This window comes from Protopterus annectens, chromosome 10.part0 (genome assembly GCF_019279795.1).
Source record: "Protopterus annectens isolate FY-2018-M chromosome 10.part0, PAN1.0, whole genome shotgun sequence".
Taxonomy (NCBI): domain Eukaryota; kingdom Metazoa; phylum Chordata; order Ceratodontiformes; family Protopteridae; genus Protopterus; species Protopterus annectens.
Window position 1 is genome coordinate 1452569919 of NC_056744.1, and position 17532 is coordinate 1452587450.

Consider the following 17532-nt stretch of genomic DNA (forward strand, 5'->3'; position numbering starts at 1 on the left):
TTTCTCATCTCTAATTAAGCTCCTGCCAAATTTTCCTGTTTTTTTTGCTTCAGTAAAAATATTCACAAAACTAAATACATTTTCAAAAAAGTCCTATTTTACCTTGTGGCAAATGCACAGAACTTACATACATTTCCAAACAGGAAGTCTAGCTTTCCAGATAGGAGTACCAAAATGAAGGGTGCACACACAGGTATTACCTATTTTAAAGTTAGGGGTATCCATGGTAATGCACATATTCCAATTCTGCACAGATTACTATCTCGTTTTATCTTTGCTCTATTACTTCCCAGGTGTGAAAAGAAACTTGCATGCTTTCGGTAATCATTAACTTTTATCCTGAAAAAAATACTCTGGCTTAACCCAAAGTAACTAAAGTAAACTTTGCACTGCTAGATGTAATGCACTGAAGTGATAATGCTGGGGAAGTAGCTACTTGTATAACTATAAGCTTCCCACAGTTTCAAACTTAATTTCCTCACTTTTTATATTCATTGAACTGCATTCCAATGACCCTTTGAATGTTTATTACTTTGTAAGTCACAAATTTTACTCAGAAAACAGTTTCCCTGAACTGTTTGCAATTATCTCTGTAAAAGTCAGTTACAGTGTATCTCAGATTTCACTCTGAATATGCTGTGCAGACCAAGTGGCACAGTGCTGCAGTGCGTTGTCACCTCACAGCAAGAGGCTCCCCGGTAGAATTCTCAGCTGGGGTACCTTCTCTTTGGAGTCTGCACGTCCTCCCTGTGTTCATGTGAGTTTCCTCTGGGTGCTTCGGTTTCCTCCCACATTCCAAAGGCATGCAGTAGGTGGATTGGACATTCTAAATTGGCCGTAGATTTGAGTGTGTGGTGTGGTTGAACTACTTTGGCAGCATTAGCCACCCGGTGGTGTAAACCTTGGTTCTAGATAACTGTCACTGTTGAAGTGACACCCTGACCCCATGTGCAAAAATGGGGGAAAAAGGGGTTATGGGTGGAGGGATGGATACTGTGGAGACCACTCCTGGTTAATTGCTGTTTGTCATGCACTTTTCATTTTGTCCTATTTTGTCTTTTTGCATAACAAAAAAAAATGTAGTTTAACGGCCTGGATAACATCTATGTAAGAAACTCAGAAAATATTTTTGTAATTCTCTGCAAAATATGAGCAGTACACATTTACTTTACAAACATCAGGCAAGTCCCCAGCATCATATTAACTTTTACATTCTTGTTTCCATCCTTTCTTGTGTTACAGTGGGAAGATTGCATGCATTACAGATAAGAATGAATAATTTCTTACTTTAATATGTAGCTCATATACTTAAGTCCCCGATAATCCACCAAGCCCATCTCTCATTTAAAATGCCTCTAGCATACTGTACAGAACTGCTTTACAGGGTAACATGCCATTCACATCAGGAATCTTTTAAGTAAAAAAAAAAAAAAAAAAGTTTTGCTTATAGTCACTTATTCAGTTCATCTAATCATTATGACCTTCTAAACATTAATGACACAAAGCTGAGTTTGTTTTCTACAAGTTTAAAACAGTCCACAAGTGTCCATTCTTTCACCGCTTTCTTTTTTGTAGAATCACAGTTTCTGCTGGTTTGATTATATGTTTATTAATTTAGGTCTTGGTTGCTGTGTTTTGTCAGTTAACAGATCCTGCTGTATGACACCAGTTCAATGACTAGTTTTTACTTTCATTAAATTAATGCAGGCTACTCTTTGCCCCTTTCTTTATGTAAAAAAAGGTTCTTTGCACACCCTGTCTTCAAATACTGCTATTCATTTTCGAGACCTTCGTGTTCATCCAGTCTTCTGATTTCTTCATTTTCATCAAGTCATCAGAATGGCTACTTAACGCTTCTACTGCCTTTTTTCAGACTTGACTTAATATATTGTCTCATTTAATTGAAACACCTCTGACTCTTTCTTTTGGCTTTTCCCGGTTAGGGGTCACCACAGTGGATCACCAGTCCACTCTTGATTGGCAGTGGATTTTTACTGTGTCAAGTTGCTGGCCTGGCCCTCAACCTTCACAGAAGGCACGCACGCACGCACACACACACACACACACACACACACACACACACACACACACACACACACACACCTGCCTGCATATCTTTAAAGTTCACTCGACTGCAGGGAGGACATGCAGACTCTGCACAGAAGGTGCTCCAGCCAAGAATCAAACCGGAGAACCTCTCGCTGTGAGTCGACAATGCTAACTGCTGCACCACCGTGACTTGGAACACCTCCGAGTACATCTGGTTTTTTTTGTTTGTTTTGTTTTCTTCTAATTTACTGGAAGATACCTCATTAAAGCTGCAACTTGAACCGCTTCTTGTTGCTCAGACTACAAGGTTCTTCCCAACCAGAGCTTTGTCTTCTTCCAGGCATTGTAATTACTGTTTAATAGTCTGAGTTTACCCAGATTGATGATTCTTACTGGCTTTTCTAAGTTTCTTGGTTTTCATACTGGAAGAGTTCTGTCATACTTCTCAACTGTCCAGATGTTTGCCTCATATTTTTGGACTGTTTCTCATAAAATTTGTGATTTTCTGGATTTTTGTGGCAAGTCTGTCAGGACTGAATTCACAAAGTAATAATGGATATTTCAGTTTCAGACTTCATATCCTTCAGAAAATGCATGGTAACACAAGTTTATAACAAAAATATTTAAAAATCATCTCTATTTTCAGGACTTTGTCCCCCCCCCCCCCCATTATTTTTGGCTTTGTCCAGATTTTTTGTGCTAAGTAGAGCTATGGTTATGATCAACATGTTAGTCAGCCACTGTCTTGAAACCAGCCTGGAAATTATTGTATTTATTGCACAGTGTATTCCTTGGGATAATGTGCAGCCTTCTTTGTTATTCACTGGTTTTATTATTGTATTTATGTATTTAGAATACAGTGTTATTTTTTAACTGAGTGATTGTGCTTATTGTGTGCTTTTTCTTCTTTTGGGACTTTTGCTCTTAGGCCTTATCTAATAGGCTGTTGGTCAGTAGGGTTTCCCCAATTAAAGAAATACATTATTTTCTAGTGGATAGTTTTATGACTCCATCCATTGAACTTTTTTTTCTCATGTCAGGTGTGGGAACTGAGTGACATCGATCGAGATGGATTTCTGGATCGAGATGAATTTGCTGTTGTAAGTATATATTATAGCATTTCTGTGTTATTGTTTTGGCCTGGAATTATATTGTTTGCACAGTACTGTATAACTTGTTTTCAGGAAAAAATGCATGTTGTGCTGAAATTTAAATATGATTAATATGTGCAAGCATAAACGGTCTGGATTTAGTGAAAAGGTCCATGTTTGTTTTTTGAAAGTTGGTCTTATTTTGAAAAAAAAAAATTGTGACTTTTGATGTCTAATGTTTGAGTAGTTTTTACCTTCTGACATTTTAGTGCTACCACTCCTGTGTTGCAGCCATTTATTTAAAATCTGTAATGTTGCAAACATTCATTAGACATTCGTTCATTGCTACAGGAATCAAATCTCTGATTTCCAGTAAGGTGGCACCAAATGACTGCATGTTGATCAAATAAGTAAGCAGTCTGGCATCTGTAGGTCTGCTTGGTTGCACTGTCACACATGAGACCCTTAGAGGGCATCCCAGGTTAGAACACAAGGCACTTAAAGGGCTGTATGGCACTCCAGCTGTCAGAGAACACACCATGTGCCTCTGATTTTTTTCTTGCCTTATGAGCTCAGTGTTTAAATGTATTAGTTTGTTAGTAGTTTCTGACCTACATCTGCAGTGCAGTACTAAGCATTCAATGTTATATTTTTCTATAAGAAAATAAGTGACAGTTCTGTGCATTAGTAAATTACATTTTTATTTATTTTTATTTTTATTTTATTTTACATTTGTTAGCCGGGATAGTCCGACTGGACACATGTCCATTTACAGCAGAGGCCCGGGGAGAAAAGCTCCATCAAGTTATCATAGAAACTGACATGATAAAACATTTACATATTACTTAAGGATACATAGATTTAAATGAAGAGCAGGAAAACATTACAGCGTACTAAGGTATTGTCTTGATTTAACAAGTCAAAAGTAGAGCATGGAGAAACAACATACTTACAGTTAAATGTTATGCATTACAGAGTAAGAGACTGAGATATACTGAAATAACATAATAACAAGTCTTGAAAGAGGATGTAGAGAAACAACTTATTACAATTCTAGGTTTGCATTAGATTTCTGATGCTTACAGCATATAGATTGAAAATGTGGATTGTTATGTGATGCAGGGGCATAACCGTTTATTCATTAGGTGCTCTTTGAGAGAATTTTTGAATACGGTGAGCGAAGGAGCAGAGGTTAAAGAAGTGGGGAGGTTGTTCCATTTTCTGGCTATGTTGTGGGAGAACAGGGCCTTTCCTGCAGAGCTATTGGCTTTAGAGATACAAAGGAGTGTTTTTTCAGATGAGCATAGGGGGCGATTTGAGATGAACTTGGTTAGTAGTTGGTTAATAGATGGTGTTTTGTCAGGGTAGTTCAAGATCTTGTAGGCAAGTGTTAATTGGTGGTATTTTAATAGTTGTGGAAGTTCTAGCCATTTCAGTTGAAGTAGTGCCTGACAGTGGTGGGTCCTGTAGCTGGAGTTATTAGCAAATCTGGTGATTTTGTTGTAGTAAGACTGAAGTAGATCAAGATCATGTTTTCTTGTCAGGGTAAGGATAGGTGCGGCAAACATAAGAGTGGATAGCAGGTGAGTTTGGGCAAGAGTAATTTGTGCCTGATCAGTTAGAAATTTTTTGTGTCTGTAAAGTGTGCCCATTTTTTTGTGGACCTTTTTGATTGTTTGTGAGATGTGGACATCAAACAGTAGTTTGTTGTCAATTTCTACACCAAGGAGTTTAGTGTGGTCAGTTGGAGAGATGTTAGTCCCGTTCTTGGATGTGATTGTGGAAAGATGATGGTTACATTTGGATTTGTTGGGGGCAAATATGAGTAGTTTAGTCTTGTTGGGGTTTAGAGTGAGCTGGATCTGGGTGATCCAGTTTTCTACCGAAGTGAAGGATTCCTGGGTGAGTTTTTGGAGGGTATGGAGGGATGGTGCAGAACAGATGAGAGTTGAATCATCTGCATATTGAATGAGTGAAGCATGTTGGATGGTGGTATGTAGGCTGTTAGTAAATATGGAGAAGAGTAGGGGGCCTAATATTGATCCCTGAGGCACTGTTATTGTGGTTGGGAGTAGGGCACTGCGCGGCAAGAAAGACTGAAGAAAATGGCGTAGAAAGAAAGACATACCATAAGTAAGTCATCAACAGCTCTTTTTGTGTCTGTTGGATTCCCTCTTAGGGTAACCTCTTTAATCACTTCTTTTGCTTACTGGAAGGGCATGATGTAAAATCCTCTCCTCACCTTGTTTTGTTTAAGAAGTTCTTACTGAAGAATGCAAAGGCCTAATTCTCATTTATACTCCTGTAAACATATATCTTCTGCCATTTCTGGTACATCTAGTTCTTCTGTTAGGTTTAGAAAGAAATATTCTCTTAAAGAAAAAGGTCTTCAAAATAGAAATTAAACCAGTTTGAGCCATTTAGGTCTTTGCTAAGGCAGATAATTATTTGTCTGACATTAGTTTTGAGTGGGTCCTCTCTGTTGTTGGTTGCTGTACTTGAGGTTTATCATTCACTCTGATAGCATAATCCCACGCTAGGTAATTTCATTTCTCTGTGACCCATTTTTATTAACCGGGTCACCTGGAGAGAAAACAGTTCTGAGGCAAATTATCTCTTCAGAAAGTTTTTAAATTATCAATAGCAAGTGTCCCTTCCCAGACAACAGCTACAGGATGCATAGGTTACATACATGTATTGTTTCTGAGCTTATAATAATTGCAGCTAAGTAAATCATCTCTATTTCTACAGTTTATTTCTTATTTTTTTATTGTTTTGGTAGGAATGTGTGGGTAAATCCATTAGCTAGCTGACTGAATATTCCTGGTCATCCAATATTCTACTCCGTAGAGATTTCAAGAGAACAGCTTAGGAATGGTTTTATCCTTTGTAAAATGCTGTATTGTCTTTTAAGATTGACCGTAAATCCTTGGTTTATTTACTATATTTGATAACCAGTAGGTGGACTGGTTCAGACCCTTCTGAGCCATGATGCAAGCTCTTAGACCAACAATTGTAGTAACTGTTCAAAATGGAACAGTAGAACAAATAGCAAGATTTTCAAGAACTTCAGTTACATGAATGTTCACATTGTCAAAATTTTGTATACAGGATGACTAATGTCACTAGTGTATATAATATGTATACAGAATATACTAAGAGAATATAAAACCCAATAATTACAAATTGTAAAGTAATAATTACAAAAAAAGAAAGAAAAAGGGAATAACCTGTGTGTCTTTCTTTAAATTTAGAACACACAATCACAGAAAATAACGAGATACCTTCTTCAACGAAAAGTCTTTATTCAAATAGATATTCCAGTAGATAAACAGGTAAAGATAAGCGCTTTCGCTTGCTGCTAGCAAGCTTCTTCAGATCAATGTTCATGTATTTTTTCAGTGGTTTATATAGGAAAGCAGTATCTGCTAATCATATCATTAAGCACTTCATTATTCAATTAAGAAGTATCTTACATTGAATAGCTCATTGTTGGATCAAGCGTCTAAAGATCCAAATTGCCGCAGTAAAAAGCTGAATGCATCTCATCACTAGTCTCTATATAATTAAATGAATCACTTTGTTGTATCTATGTTTATAACCTTGGCATATTGCTAAAATAAAATGTTGAAAAATAAAACAAAACGAAACGAAACAAAACGGAACAAGTCAAAACAATCTGGCGTGCATATAACTGAATGGCACTTCAAAGTTAGTGAATATATCAATTGATGCATTCCTATTGACTAAAAATTCTTGTACTTTTCATGACATGAATAAAAATTAAAAAATATAAAAAATATATGTAAAAAATATATATATATATAAAAAATATATATATATTATATCACTGAACTATCTCATATAAATGCTAATTAATTCATCATCACGAGTCTTCTATGTGATTCAAGGCTATTTCATGCACTTACATCCTGAATTTACATAGTTTAGTGGTATCTAGTGTGATATAGCGTTTAGTATAATAAGATTCACGCTATTACTTCTGTAGCTACTAAAAGAAGCACAATCGCATAGCTTTCATGTATACAGTTATACCAACTCATGCTGGAATATGTATATAAAAATGCCAGACGTAAATACATAAATAAATAAACATATATCTATACATAAAAATCATATAAATTCAATAAATTCATGATTCAATGTATCTATCAATTGACAGAAAAGAGGCTAACTGACTTCCATTTAATCTAGAAAGAATATCTCTATAAGGAACGACATAATTAAATAAACTCTTTGAGCCTCAATCTCATGTATGTATAAGGTGCTATATGCTATTAACCTGGATCGCTGAGTATCAAGTATTAAAAAACATATTTAAAAACCATACCAAATGAGTATATGTGTTGCAGTGATCATGTTGCTTGAAAAAATTGCTAGTGGTGTTATTCAAGAACTCCCAGCCATAACTGTTTACCCCATTAATTGTCTAGAAGGGTAGAGCATGGTGTTACTCACTTAATTTCTACCCTAGAGTTAGTTTGAATGAGAATATTAATCAATTCCTGCACGAGGGAGCATCTCCTCTTTGTTGTCCCATATTGATTCTACTAAATAGGTATATAGAGTTCGAATGTTGACTTACAATATAAAGATGTTCATGAACATAATGAACTCATATCTTAATAGAATGTTTCGGTGATGAGCTCGTTGTATGTTAGTATTCCTGTGTTTAAATCAAAAAAAGCATCTCCTCACTTACTATCCCATGCTGACTCTGCTTTATAAATGCAAACCGCTCAAAAGTCCTATTGCAGTGTAAATGTGTTCAAGATAATAATGTATTCCTACCGAATTTAAATGTTTCAGTAATATGCTAGATGTGTCTCCTGTGTTGTATACCTATCTAAAGTTCTTGTGTTGAATTATTGAAAAATGTTTATTGAAATGACCAAAATACTTAGAGTATTCTTAAAATCCAGAACTAGTATGTATAAGATTGTGCTGGCATAGTCACCAAATCAAACCCTTTTCATCTGTTTATTCTAGGAATGGTTTTATTGATACATAGTTATTTATGCCCGGGGTTCTATGTGCTCCGGATCTGAAAATCCATTCCATCTCTAGCTTAGCTAATGCTCTCTCATTATCACCTAGTCTTGGACTAATTTTAATATGTTGTAACACTCTAAACTTAAATTTGTGCATGGAATTTAAACTAATATGCTTGGCTAATGCGTTCAGCTCATTCTGTTTGCGTATGTCATATATGTGATTGTATATACGCTCTCTTAGTTTCCTCTTGGTGAGGCCGACATAGGAAGCAGGGCATGAATCGCAATTAGCCATGTAGACTAAGTTCGTGGTCTCACAATTGGTAAAACTTCTAGGTGTGAAACGGAAATGTCCATCTGGATGTGTATATTCCTGTATAAAATTGATATGTTGGCACATGCTGCATTGATTGCATGGAAACGTTCCTATTTTGTCTGATGTTCTATCTTGTATGTGAGGGATGACATTAGAATTATACGAAAATATTGTTTTCAGATTGTCACAAGTCCTGAACACAAAGCTCGGTCTATCACCTACTATGCCCCTTGTGTCAGCTGTAATCCCAAGAAGGTTCCAATGTTTAATTATAATCTTCTTGATTTCATGTATATCATTTGTGTATTTTAATATAAAGTTAACTGTATTATTCTGCCTATAGTGAGTAGAGACATGATCATTCTCTACTTCCTTCGATCTTGTCTTAATCATCCCTGGAATAGTATGTCTATTATCATCAGGTATGACGCTATTCCTTATGTCTTTAACTGACTTGCTTTTGTAACCTCTGGTTATGAACAGTCTCTCCATGTTATCCGCTTCCATTTTCAGTGTATCTGTGTCCTTACATAGCCTGCTTAACCTCGAGAATTGTCCTTTCATTATGCCTGTAAACATATATCTCGGGTGCATGCTGCTATATTCCAGGAGAGTATTCCTCCAAAAGGCTTTTCTGAACAGTCTGAAGGACAATTTGTCATTAATATCATAAAATAGAGTTAGATCTAAAAAGTTAACCTCTCTATAAGAGTGTTCATGTGTGAATTTGAGAAATGTAGTGGTCTTTTCTAAGTATTCCATGAAACTGTTCAGTTCTTCAACTGTTCCGTCCCATGCCAAGATCACGTCATCTACGAACCTCCTATAGATACGTATGTTTTTCATCCAGATACTGTTAAAGACATGTGCCTGCTCCCAGTGATGTAACACCAGATTGGCATAGACACCCCATGTTTGTAGATAGTATTTATTATGAAACGTAAACACATTGCATTCTAACACCAATTCTAATAGCTGGTTTACTAATATCTGCCTATTCCTGGAGAAATTGCTGTTGGTTACTAGAACTTCTCTCACTGCCTGTGTTCCATAATCATTAGGGATACACGTGAATAAATCACGGACATCCAGAGTGACCAGGAGCAGTTTCCCATTCCTCTTTTCCAACAGGTCGAAAGATTCTAAGTCTTTCAACAGATGTTGCGTGTCTCTGAGGATGGTTGGTATATTGTTCACTATTGGCCTCAACATTTTTTCTATAAAAACAGAGATGTTGTACGTGGCCCATTGTCTGCCGGATACTATTGGTCTCATGGGTATGGGTTCTGTTTCTTTGTGTATCTTAGGCAGACCTTTTAGTACTGGTATTAGAGGTTCTTTGATATATAAGAAATAAAACATCTCCCTACTCACTTGTCGACACATTAGAATGTCATATAATTCTTCGCTGACATTACTGATTATTCTCATAACCCCCTCAAGTTGCAATTCTTGATAAGTGCTGTTATGTTGTAGGGTATTTTCTATGTTAGTCAGATATTCATTTCTATCAAGCACCACTACTCCCCCACCCTTGTCAGCATTTGTGATTACTATATTATTGTTCTCCTTCAAAGTGTTCATAGATTTATACTCAGCTTTTTCAAGGTTAAAAAATCTATTTTTAACATGTTTGTCGGCATACATCACATAAAAATCCTTCTCACAGGATTTTACAAAGCATTCAATGTCCGTTGGCAATATTGGTGAAAAAGTGCTTCTACTCTTAAATATATTGTCTGTATTGTCCATTGACTTGGCTCTGTTGCTGAAAAGCAGTCGTAACGCTACTTTTCTTGCAAAAAGCCTCAGATCTATAAGAGTCTCAGACAGTCTGCTGTATTGTGATGGGACATAGTTCAGTCCTCTGTTTAATAACGAAAAATCAGATGCAGACAAATTAAGTTTAGAAAAGTTAAAAACCAATAGAGTCAATTCCAACTCCTTTTGGTGTTTTTCTCGTACCTGCTTATTGAAGATTTCCGTTTCCTCGGTCCCCGGCTTGCGGATCTCCCCCTTGTCATTGGGTATGTCCTGATTGGAAAAGGAGCCTCCATGTTCCTGGTAGATGTCGCATAATTCTTTCTAACGGTTCCTGTTCTTACGGAGTCGTCTGTGGGTTTGAGGGCTAACTGATTCGGTGGTGGTGTACTTTCGTCGGTATTGGCCGTGAGGGTTTCTCTGTTATCAGGGGTGGATTCTGCTTCATGGTTCATGTTCCGGTCCATTGGCGCCAAACTTGAATCTCCTGCTCCTCCCATCTCCGGCTTCCTCTGTTGCGGATGGAACATCCGTTCACTCTGACTGGCGTTGTTCTCGTTGCTTCTCTGCCACACAAATACGTTGCCCGTTCTAAAATCTTGTACATCCCTGGTTAATTTCTTTTGTTTGATGCCTCTCAGTTTTTCTCCATACAGTTTGATTTTTTTTAAGCAACATGATCACTGCAACACATATACTCATTTGGTATGGTTTTTAAATATGTTTTTTAATACTTGATACTCAGCGATCCAGGTTAATAGCATATAGCACCTTATACATACATGAGATTGAGGCTCAAAGAGTTTATTTATATTCTTTCTAGATTAAATGGAAGTCAGTTAGCCTCTTTTCTGTCAATTGATAGATACATTGAATCATGAATTTATTGAATTTATATGATTTTTATGTGTAGATATATGTTTATTTATTTATGTATTTACGTCTGGCATTTTTATATACATATTCCAGCATGAGTTGGTATAACTGTATACATGAAAGCTATGCGATTGTGCTTCTTTTAGTAGCTACAGAAGTAATAGCGTGAATCTTATTATACTAAACGCTATATCACACTAGATACCACTAAGCTATGTAAATTCAGGATGTAAGTGCATGAAATAGCCTTGAATCACATAGAAGACTCGTGATGATGAATTAATTAGCATTTATATGAGATAGTTCAGTGATATAATATATATATATTTTTTATATATATATTTTTTACATATATTTTTTATATTTTTTATATTTTTTAATTTTTATTCATGTCATGAAAAGTACAAGAATTTTTAGTCAATAGGAATGCATCAATTGATATATTCACTAACTTTGAAGTGCCATTCAGTTATATGCACGCCAGATTGTTTTGACTTGTTCCGTTTTGTTTCGTTTCGTTTTGTTTTATTTTTCAACATTTTATTTTAGCAATATGCCAAGGTTATAAACATAGATACAACAAAGTGATTCATTTAATTATATAGAGACTAGTGATGAGATGCATTCAGCTTTTATTTGGATCTTTAGACGCTTGATCCAACAATGAGCTATTCAATGTAAGATACTTCTTAATTGAATAATGAAGTGCTTAATGATATGATTAGCAGATACTGCTTTCCTATATAAACCACTGAAAAAATACATGAACATTGATCTGAAGAAGCTTGCTAGCAGCAAGCGAAAGCACTTATCTTTACCTGTTTATCTACTGGAATATCTATTTGAATAAAGACTTTTCGTTGAAGAAGGTGTCTCGTGGTGTATCCTGATTAGTTATTTTCTGTGATTTCGTGAAAAGTCTTCTTTTTTAAATTTAGAACAGGAAGATACTAGTGGGTTTACACACTCCACCCAGCTATCCTCAAATATGGTATATGATGTTGACAATGATGATGACTACTGTCTCTCTTTAGTAGGATTCTTACAGAAGATATGTTTGGAGAAGCTTTTAACCTTACAAAAGACCCCTAAGAGGAGATTCAAATGTTCATCGTGTTTCACTGTTGCAGTCATTACTCTTGGGTTATCCTGCTGGCAGGCTACCCTCAGTCGGCCAGAATTCCAAAGTCTAGGTCCGGCATCGGTTGCTGTCACCTCTTCCCTGACATCAGTGCGCCAGGGGTATAAAAGATGCAGCCGACGCCATTTTCTTCAGTCTTTCTTGCCGCGCGGTGCCCGAAGCAAAAGCAGTTTGTAAGTGCCGGTCGGCCGACTCCTGAGATTTTCAAATCCGAATTTCAGAACCGAAGTCTTCATTAAAGCTAAGTACCCTGTTGGGGAAACATTTTTCTTGCTCCAGACCGATGTCAGAAAAAGTTAAAAATTGTATTTCTTGTGGGAAGCAAATATCTCATAAGAATTTTCACTCTTACTGTATTCCTTGCCTAGGCCCTGATCACAACGTTGCTAGCTGTCGGTTTTGTGCTAGATTTAACCAACTCACTATTAAGCATCGGTTTGATTTTTCATTTCATTACTTTGTCCGAAGATTTAATTATATAATGCTGTCGGACCAGCCGACAACCGGAGTTTACAAAAAACGCAAGGACAAGGAAAAGGATAGGCATCCGAAATCCAAAGCTGACGACAAGGCCTCTGCTAGGCCAGTCGCCGGTTCTCAGTGAGGCGCTTTCGCAGCCCCTGGCACCCGCTACCTCAGAGCCACAGGCCGCTTCCGACTCCCACTTGGAGCCGACTGTGCCTCTGGATACTCAAGGTATTGGACACTTGGAAATCATTCCCTTAGATGGGTCCGGAGCCGCTGAGCAGGCATCGGCTTCTGAGGGTGTCTTCAGACCTACACAACTATATATTAAGCCAACTTCAGCTTCAAAGACAAAAACTAAAGCAGCTCTAAAGACAAAGAAACAAGTACAGCATTCTCCTACTCAGACTTCCATGCCTAAAAAACAGGTGCTCAAAATGGCCGAAGACCTAATTACTTTGATCAGGGGATCCCATCCCCCCCTGATAAGAGGCCTAGGCAAGAGACAGCGTATGATTCTTCTGATCAGGTTTCTATTTCCTCTGATTCCTCTTCTGAACAGGATTACTCTATGCTTCCCTATGAGGATTCTGATGCTGAAGAAACCATTCCTTCAGCCTCTCCTCCAGAGGATTATTCTTTTGGGGAAACCCAGCACACAATGAGGGAGCATTTCCACTGGGAGAGCCAAGATTATTCTGAATCTAAGAAAAGGCTCAGAGACTTTCTGCTACTTCCTCAGCACAGACCCCTTGCTATTCCACCTGTTCTAGACATTGTAGATGATGTATTTTCAGAGTCCGGCCTGTCCCCTGACTCTTTACCCCCTGCACCTGCTAAGCCAGACAGATACTACAGAGTTCCGGATTCTCATAAGTTCCTATATAAAAACCCCGCTGCTGACCCAGAAACTATATCTCTGGTTCCCAAAGGGGTTAAAACTTCCACTGCAAAAATCCCTGTTCTCTCTGATAGGGATTCTAGGGCTCTAGACAGATGGGGGAAAAAAGTATATACTTCTGCTACCTTGGCTGTAAGGGCTTTAAATTGTCAGTTTCATATGCTTAAATATCAGCAATATTTAATGTCACTCCTTAAACAGAAATTGTTGACAAATACTGAATGTTCAGAGAACAAGGAAATGCAGGATTTATTGCATGCAGCTGAACAAGTGGGAAAACATACTTTGCAATGTGGTTATGATTCACTGGAGGCCTCTTGCAGGGCCGCTGTCACAGGTTCTGTTATTAGAAGGCATGCTTGGTTAAAGGAACAGAATCTGCCTGATCATGTTAAAGCAAAATTATTAGACGCACCATTGCAGCATGATTTTGTTTGGTACTAAAGCAGAAGAGGTTTTGAAAAAAATGGAGGATAAAGCAAAATCCATGCAGACAGTCAAGGATTTCTTACAGGTACAACCACCCAGGTTTAGCAGGAACTGGCCTTCTAAAGATTGGTCCTTTCCAGTGTCAGACAGACCACAAAGAGGCAGATCTCAGCCCCAAGGCTCATACAGGCCTAAACAATGGGGTGCTCCTACCTCCAAAAGCGGAGAAGACAAATCACAACCTTAAAGGAAACAGTCCCAATGACTTTCCTCTGCCAGATCCAAGCACTTTTCTTTTGACAGCCCCCTTAGGGGGAAAAGTAGCACTATTTCATCAAATTGGCAAGTGGTTACCCAAGACAAATGGGTCCTGGACATAGTGTCCCAAGGCTACAGGTTCCATTTTCACACTCTACTAAGGTCAAAAGGTATGCCAGACCTGCCACACAATCAATGGGCAGAGGTGCAAAAATTAATTACAGCCCTCATGGACATGAGGGCCATTCAGCAACTACCACAAGAGCAGGGGCAACGATTTTACTCCAGACTTTTCCTAGTACCCAAGAAGGACAAAACCTAGAGACCAATACTGAATCTGTTTATACTAAATACGTTTCTTGAAGTTCCAAAATTCAAGATGTTGACTCTACAGCAGCTACTGCCCATGCTGGGCAAGAAGGCTTGGCTCATAACTTTGGACCTAAAAGAGGCATACCTGCATGTCCCAATCAGACAATCTTGCAGAAGATACCTCAGATTCATAGCTGACTCAATGCATTACCAATTCTCTGCACTGCACTTTGGCTTATCTACTGCACCCAGGGTCTTCACAAAATGCCTGGCACCAGTAATTGCATTTTGCAGACAAAGAGGAATTCATATATATCCCTACTTGGACGACTGCCTAGTTCAAGCAGAGAACAAAGACATTCTTCTAAAGCATCTGGCGTTTGTAAAAAGATTACTAACTGGCCTAGGGTACACAGTAAACGAAAAGAAATCAAAACTAGTGCTCTCTCAAGAGATAATATTCCTGGGTGCAAGCTTAAATACAACTGCCCAGATGGCTTCTCACGCCAGACAAACAAAAGCAACTGACTTCTTACTTCAAGAAATTGGCAACAAAAACCCACTTATCTGCAAGGAAAGTCCTGCAGACCCTGGGTTTCATGGCATCCTGCATTCTACTAATTCCATATGCCAGACTGCATGTGAGGAAACTACAATGGTATCTAAAAAGTGTTTGGACTCAGCATTGCCACAGCCTGGAGATGGTCATTGCACTCATTCCCTGCCTGCAACAGGAGTTTCGATGGTGGGCAGAAGCCTGTCACCACAACAAGAGTCTGCCATTCAGTTTACCCACAGCCAGACAGACACTGACAACGGATGCATCAGATTATGCCTGGGGGGCCCTTTTGGCAGGAAAATGTATTCAGGGCACATGGCCTGCAAACCAGATGCATCTTCACATCAATCAAAAAGAGATGCTAGCTGTTCAAAATGCCCTGACAGCTTTCAAGGACCTGCTTCATCCAGGACAACTACTGATAAAGACAGACAATACTACGGTCATGTGGTACATAAACAAGCAGGGAGGTACACATTCCTACCCCCTCTGCAGACAAGCAATGACCTTATGTAACACAGCATTGGCTTTTCAAATTCACCTACAAGCACAATTCCTGCCAGGAAAAACAAATACTGTGGCAGATGAACTAAGCAGAATCCTCATGGATCCCCACGAATGGAAACTGGATCCACAAGTCTTCAGCATGATAATAAGGAAATGAGGATGCCCATAGATCTATTTGCCTCCCCTCAAAACTGTCAATTGCAGAGATTTTGCACAAGGATTTATCACAAGCAAGCATGGAAAGTGGACGCCCTATCCTTCAGCTGGAAATATCTAACAGTATATGCCTTTCCTCCACTGCCTCTCCTTCCTAGGGTACTCCTAAAGGTCAGACAAGAGAAGCCAAAAATGATGCTGATTGCACCAGACTGGCCACGCCAGCACTGGTACCCAGTCCTAAAGAGCTTGTCTCAAGGTCCAGCATGGATATTGCCTCAAACTTCTCACTTGCTGACCCAACAAAACAATCAAATCCTGCACAGAAAACTCAGGACCTTAAATCTGGCAGCATGGCAGGTAATGTAGCCATTCAGAACACTCCTCTTTCAAAAGCTGCTATGGCTGTCATCTTGGAGGCCAGGAGGCCCAGTACCAGAAAATCTTATGCAGAAAAATGGAAGAGATTCCGTGCTTGGAACCAGGAACAAGGCATTGACACGTGTGTACCAAATATCCCTCAGAAGTTACAATACATAACTGAGATGCTGAACAAAGGTCTTTCTTTCCTATCAGTTAAGATTCATGCCTCTGTAATTTCAGACCATTACAATACGGAACCACCTATCTTTTCTCATCCTTTAATAAGGCAGTACCTCAGAGGGGCCAAAAACATTAGGCCTCCAAGGAGAGCACCACTTCCTGCCTGGGACCTCAATTATGTTTTGGAAAAACTCACTCTGCCTCCTTTCGAGCCAGCTTCAACAGCAGATATAAAATTCTTATCCTGGAAAACAGCTCTGCTCCTACCAATAACCTCTGCAAGGCGAGTCTCGGAGTTACAAGCACTCATGGCTGTGGAACCTTTTATCATTTTTCATCCAAACAGGGTTTCTCTGAGGACAAATCCTACATTTATACCTAAGGTGGTATCCTGTGTGGCCCTCAACCAAACAATTCACTTGCCTACCTTTTATCCAAATCCACAGAACAAGGGTGAGAAAATTCTGCATTTTTTGGACATGCACAGGCAGTTACGCTTCTATTTGGGCTGAACTAAAGCTTTCAGAAAGACTGAGCAACTTTTAGTGCCATATGCTGCAGGATCACAAGGAAAGGCTATCTGAAAACAGACTATTTCTAAATTGATAGGCCATTGCATCCATTTCTGCTATTTTCAACATGGCAAATCAGTGCCTATGGGCATTTGACCTCATTCCACCAGAGCAGCAGCCACTTCAGCAGCTTTCCTCAGAGAAGTACCAACCAAAGATATCTTAGAGGCTGCAACTTGGAGTTCATTGCACACTTTCACAAAGCACTGCCACTTACCTCTTTACTCTAAGTCCAGAGCAGGCTTTGCCACTGCAATTCTGCAGGGCCTCATAGCCTCTCCTAATCCTATTTAGCCCAGCCACCCATCCTCAGTTTTGGGATTCAACCCAAGAGTAATGACTGCAACAATGAAACACGAAAATAGTACAGTTGTGTACCTACCATAAATGTAGATGTTAGAGTGTATTCACTGTTGCAGTCCAGGTTACCCACCATCCCCCTTTTCTTTGCTGGGACTTATCTGTACTTATCTATGCTATGCAACCTATGTGGTGTATTTGCTTGTAGAATAAGGAAATGTTTATTTTTGTGCATGCATACTTAATTGGCATATTTTTCAGCTTACCAATTTGGGGGCACC

At 38.6% G+C, this 17532-nt stretch overlaps 1 protein-coding gene across 2 annotated transcripts in view; it reads left to right on the forward strand.

Annotated features, from left to right (window-relative positions):
* Positions 1 to 17532, forward strand: part of EPS15 (epidermal growth factor receptor pathway substrate 15) — a 2462763-nt gene that overhangs the window by 784968 nt on the left and 1660263 nt on the right. For both annotated transcript variants that reach the window (XM_044086083.1, XM_044086082.1), the window contains exon 8: positions 3090 to 3149. In XM_044086083.1, coding sequence (XP_043942018.1) covers positions 3090 to 3149 — 60 coding nt within the window. The remainder of the gene's footprint in view (positions 1 to 3089; positions 3150 to 17532) is intronic.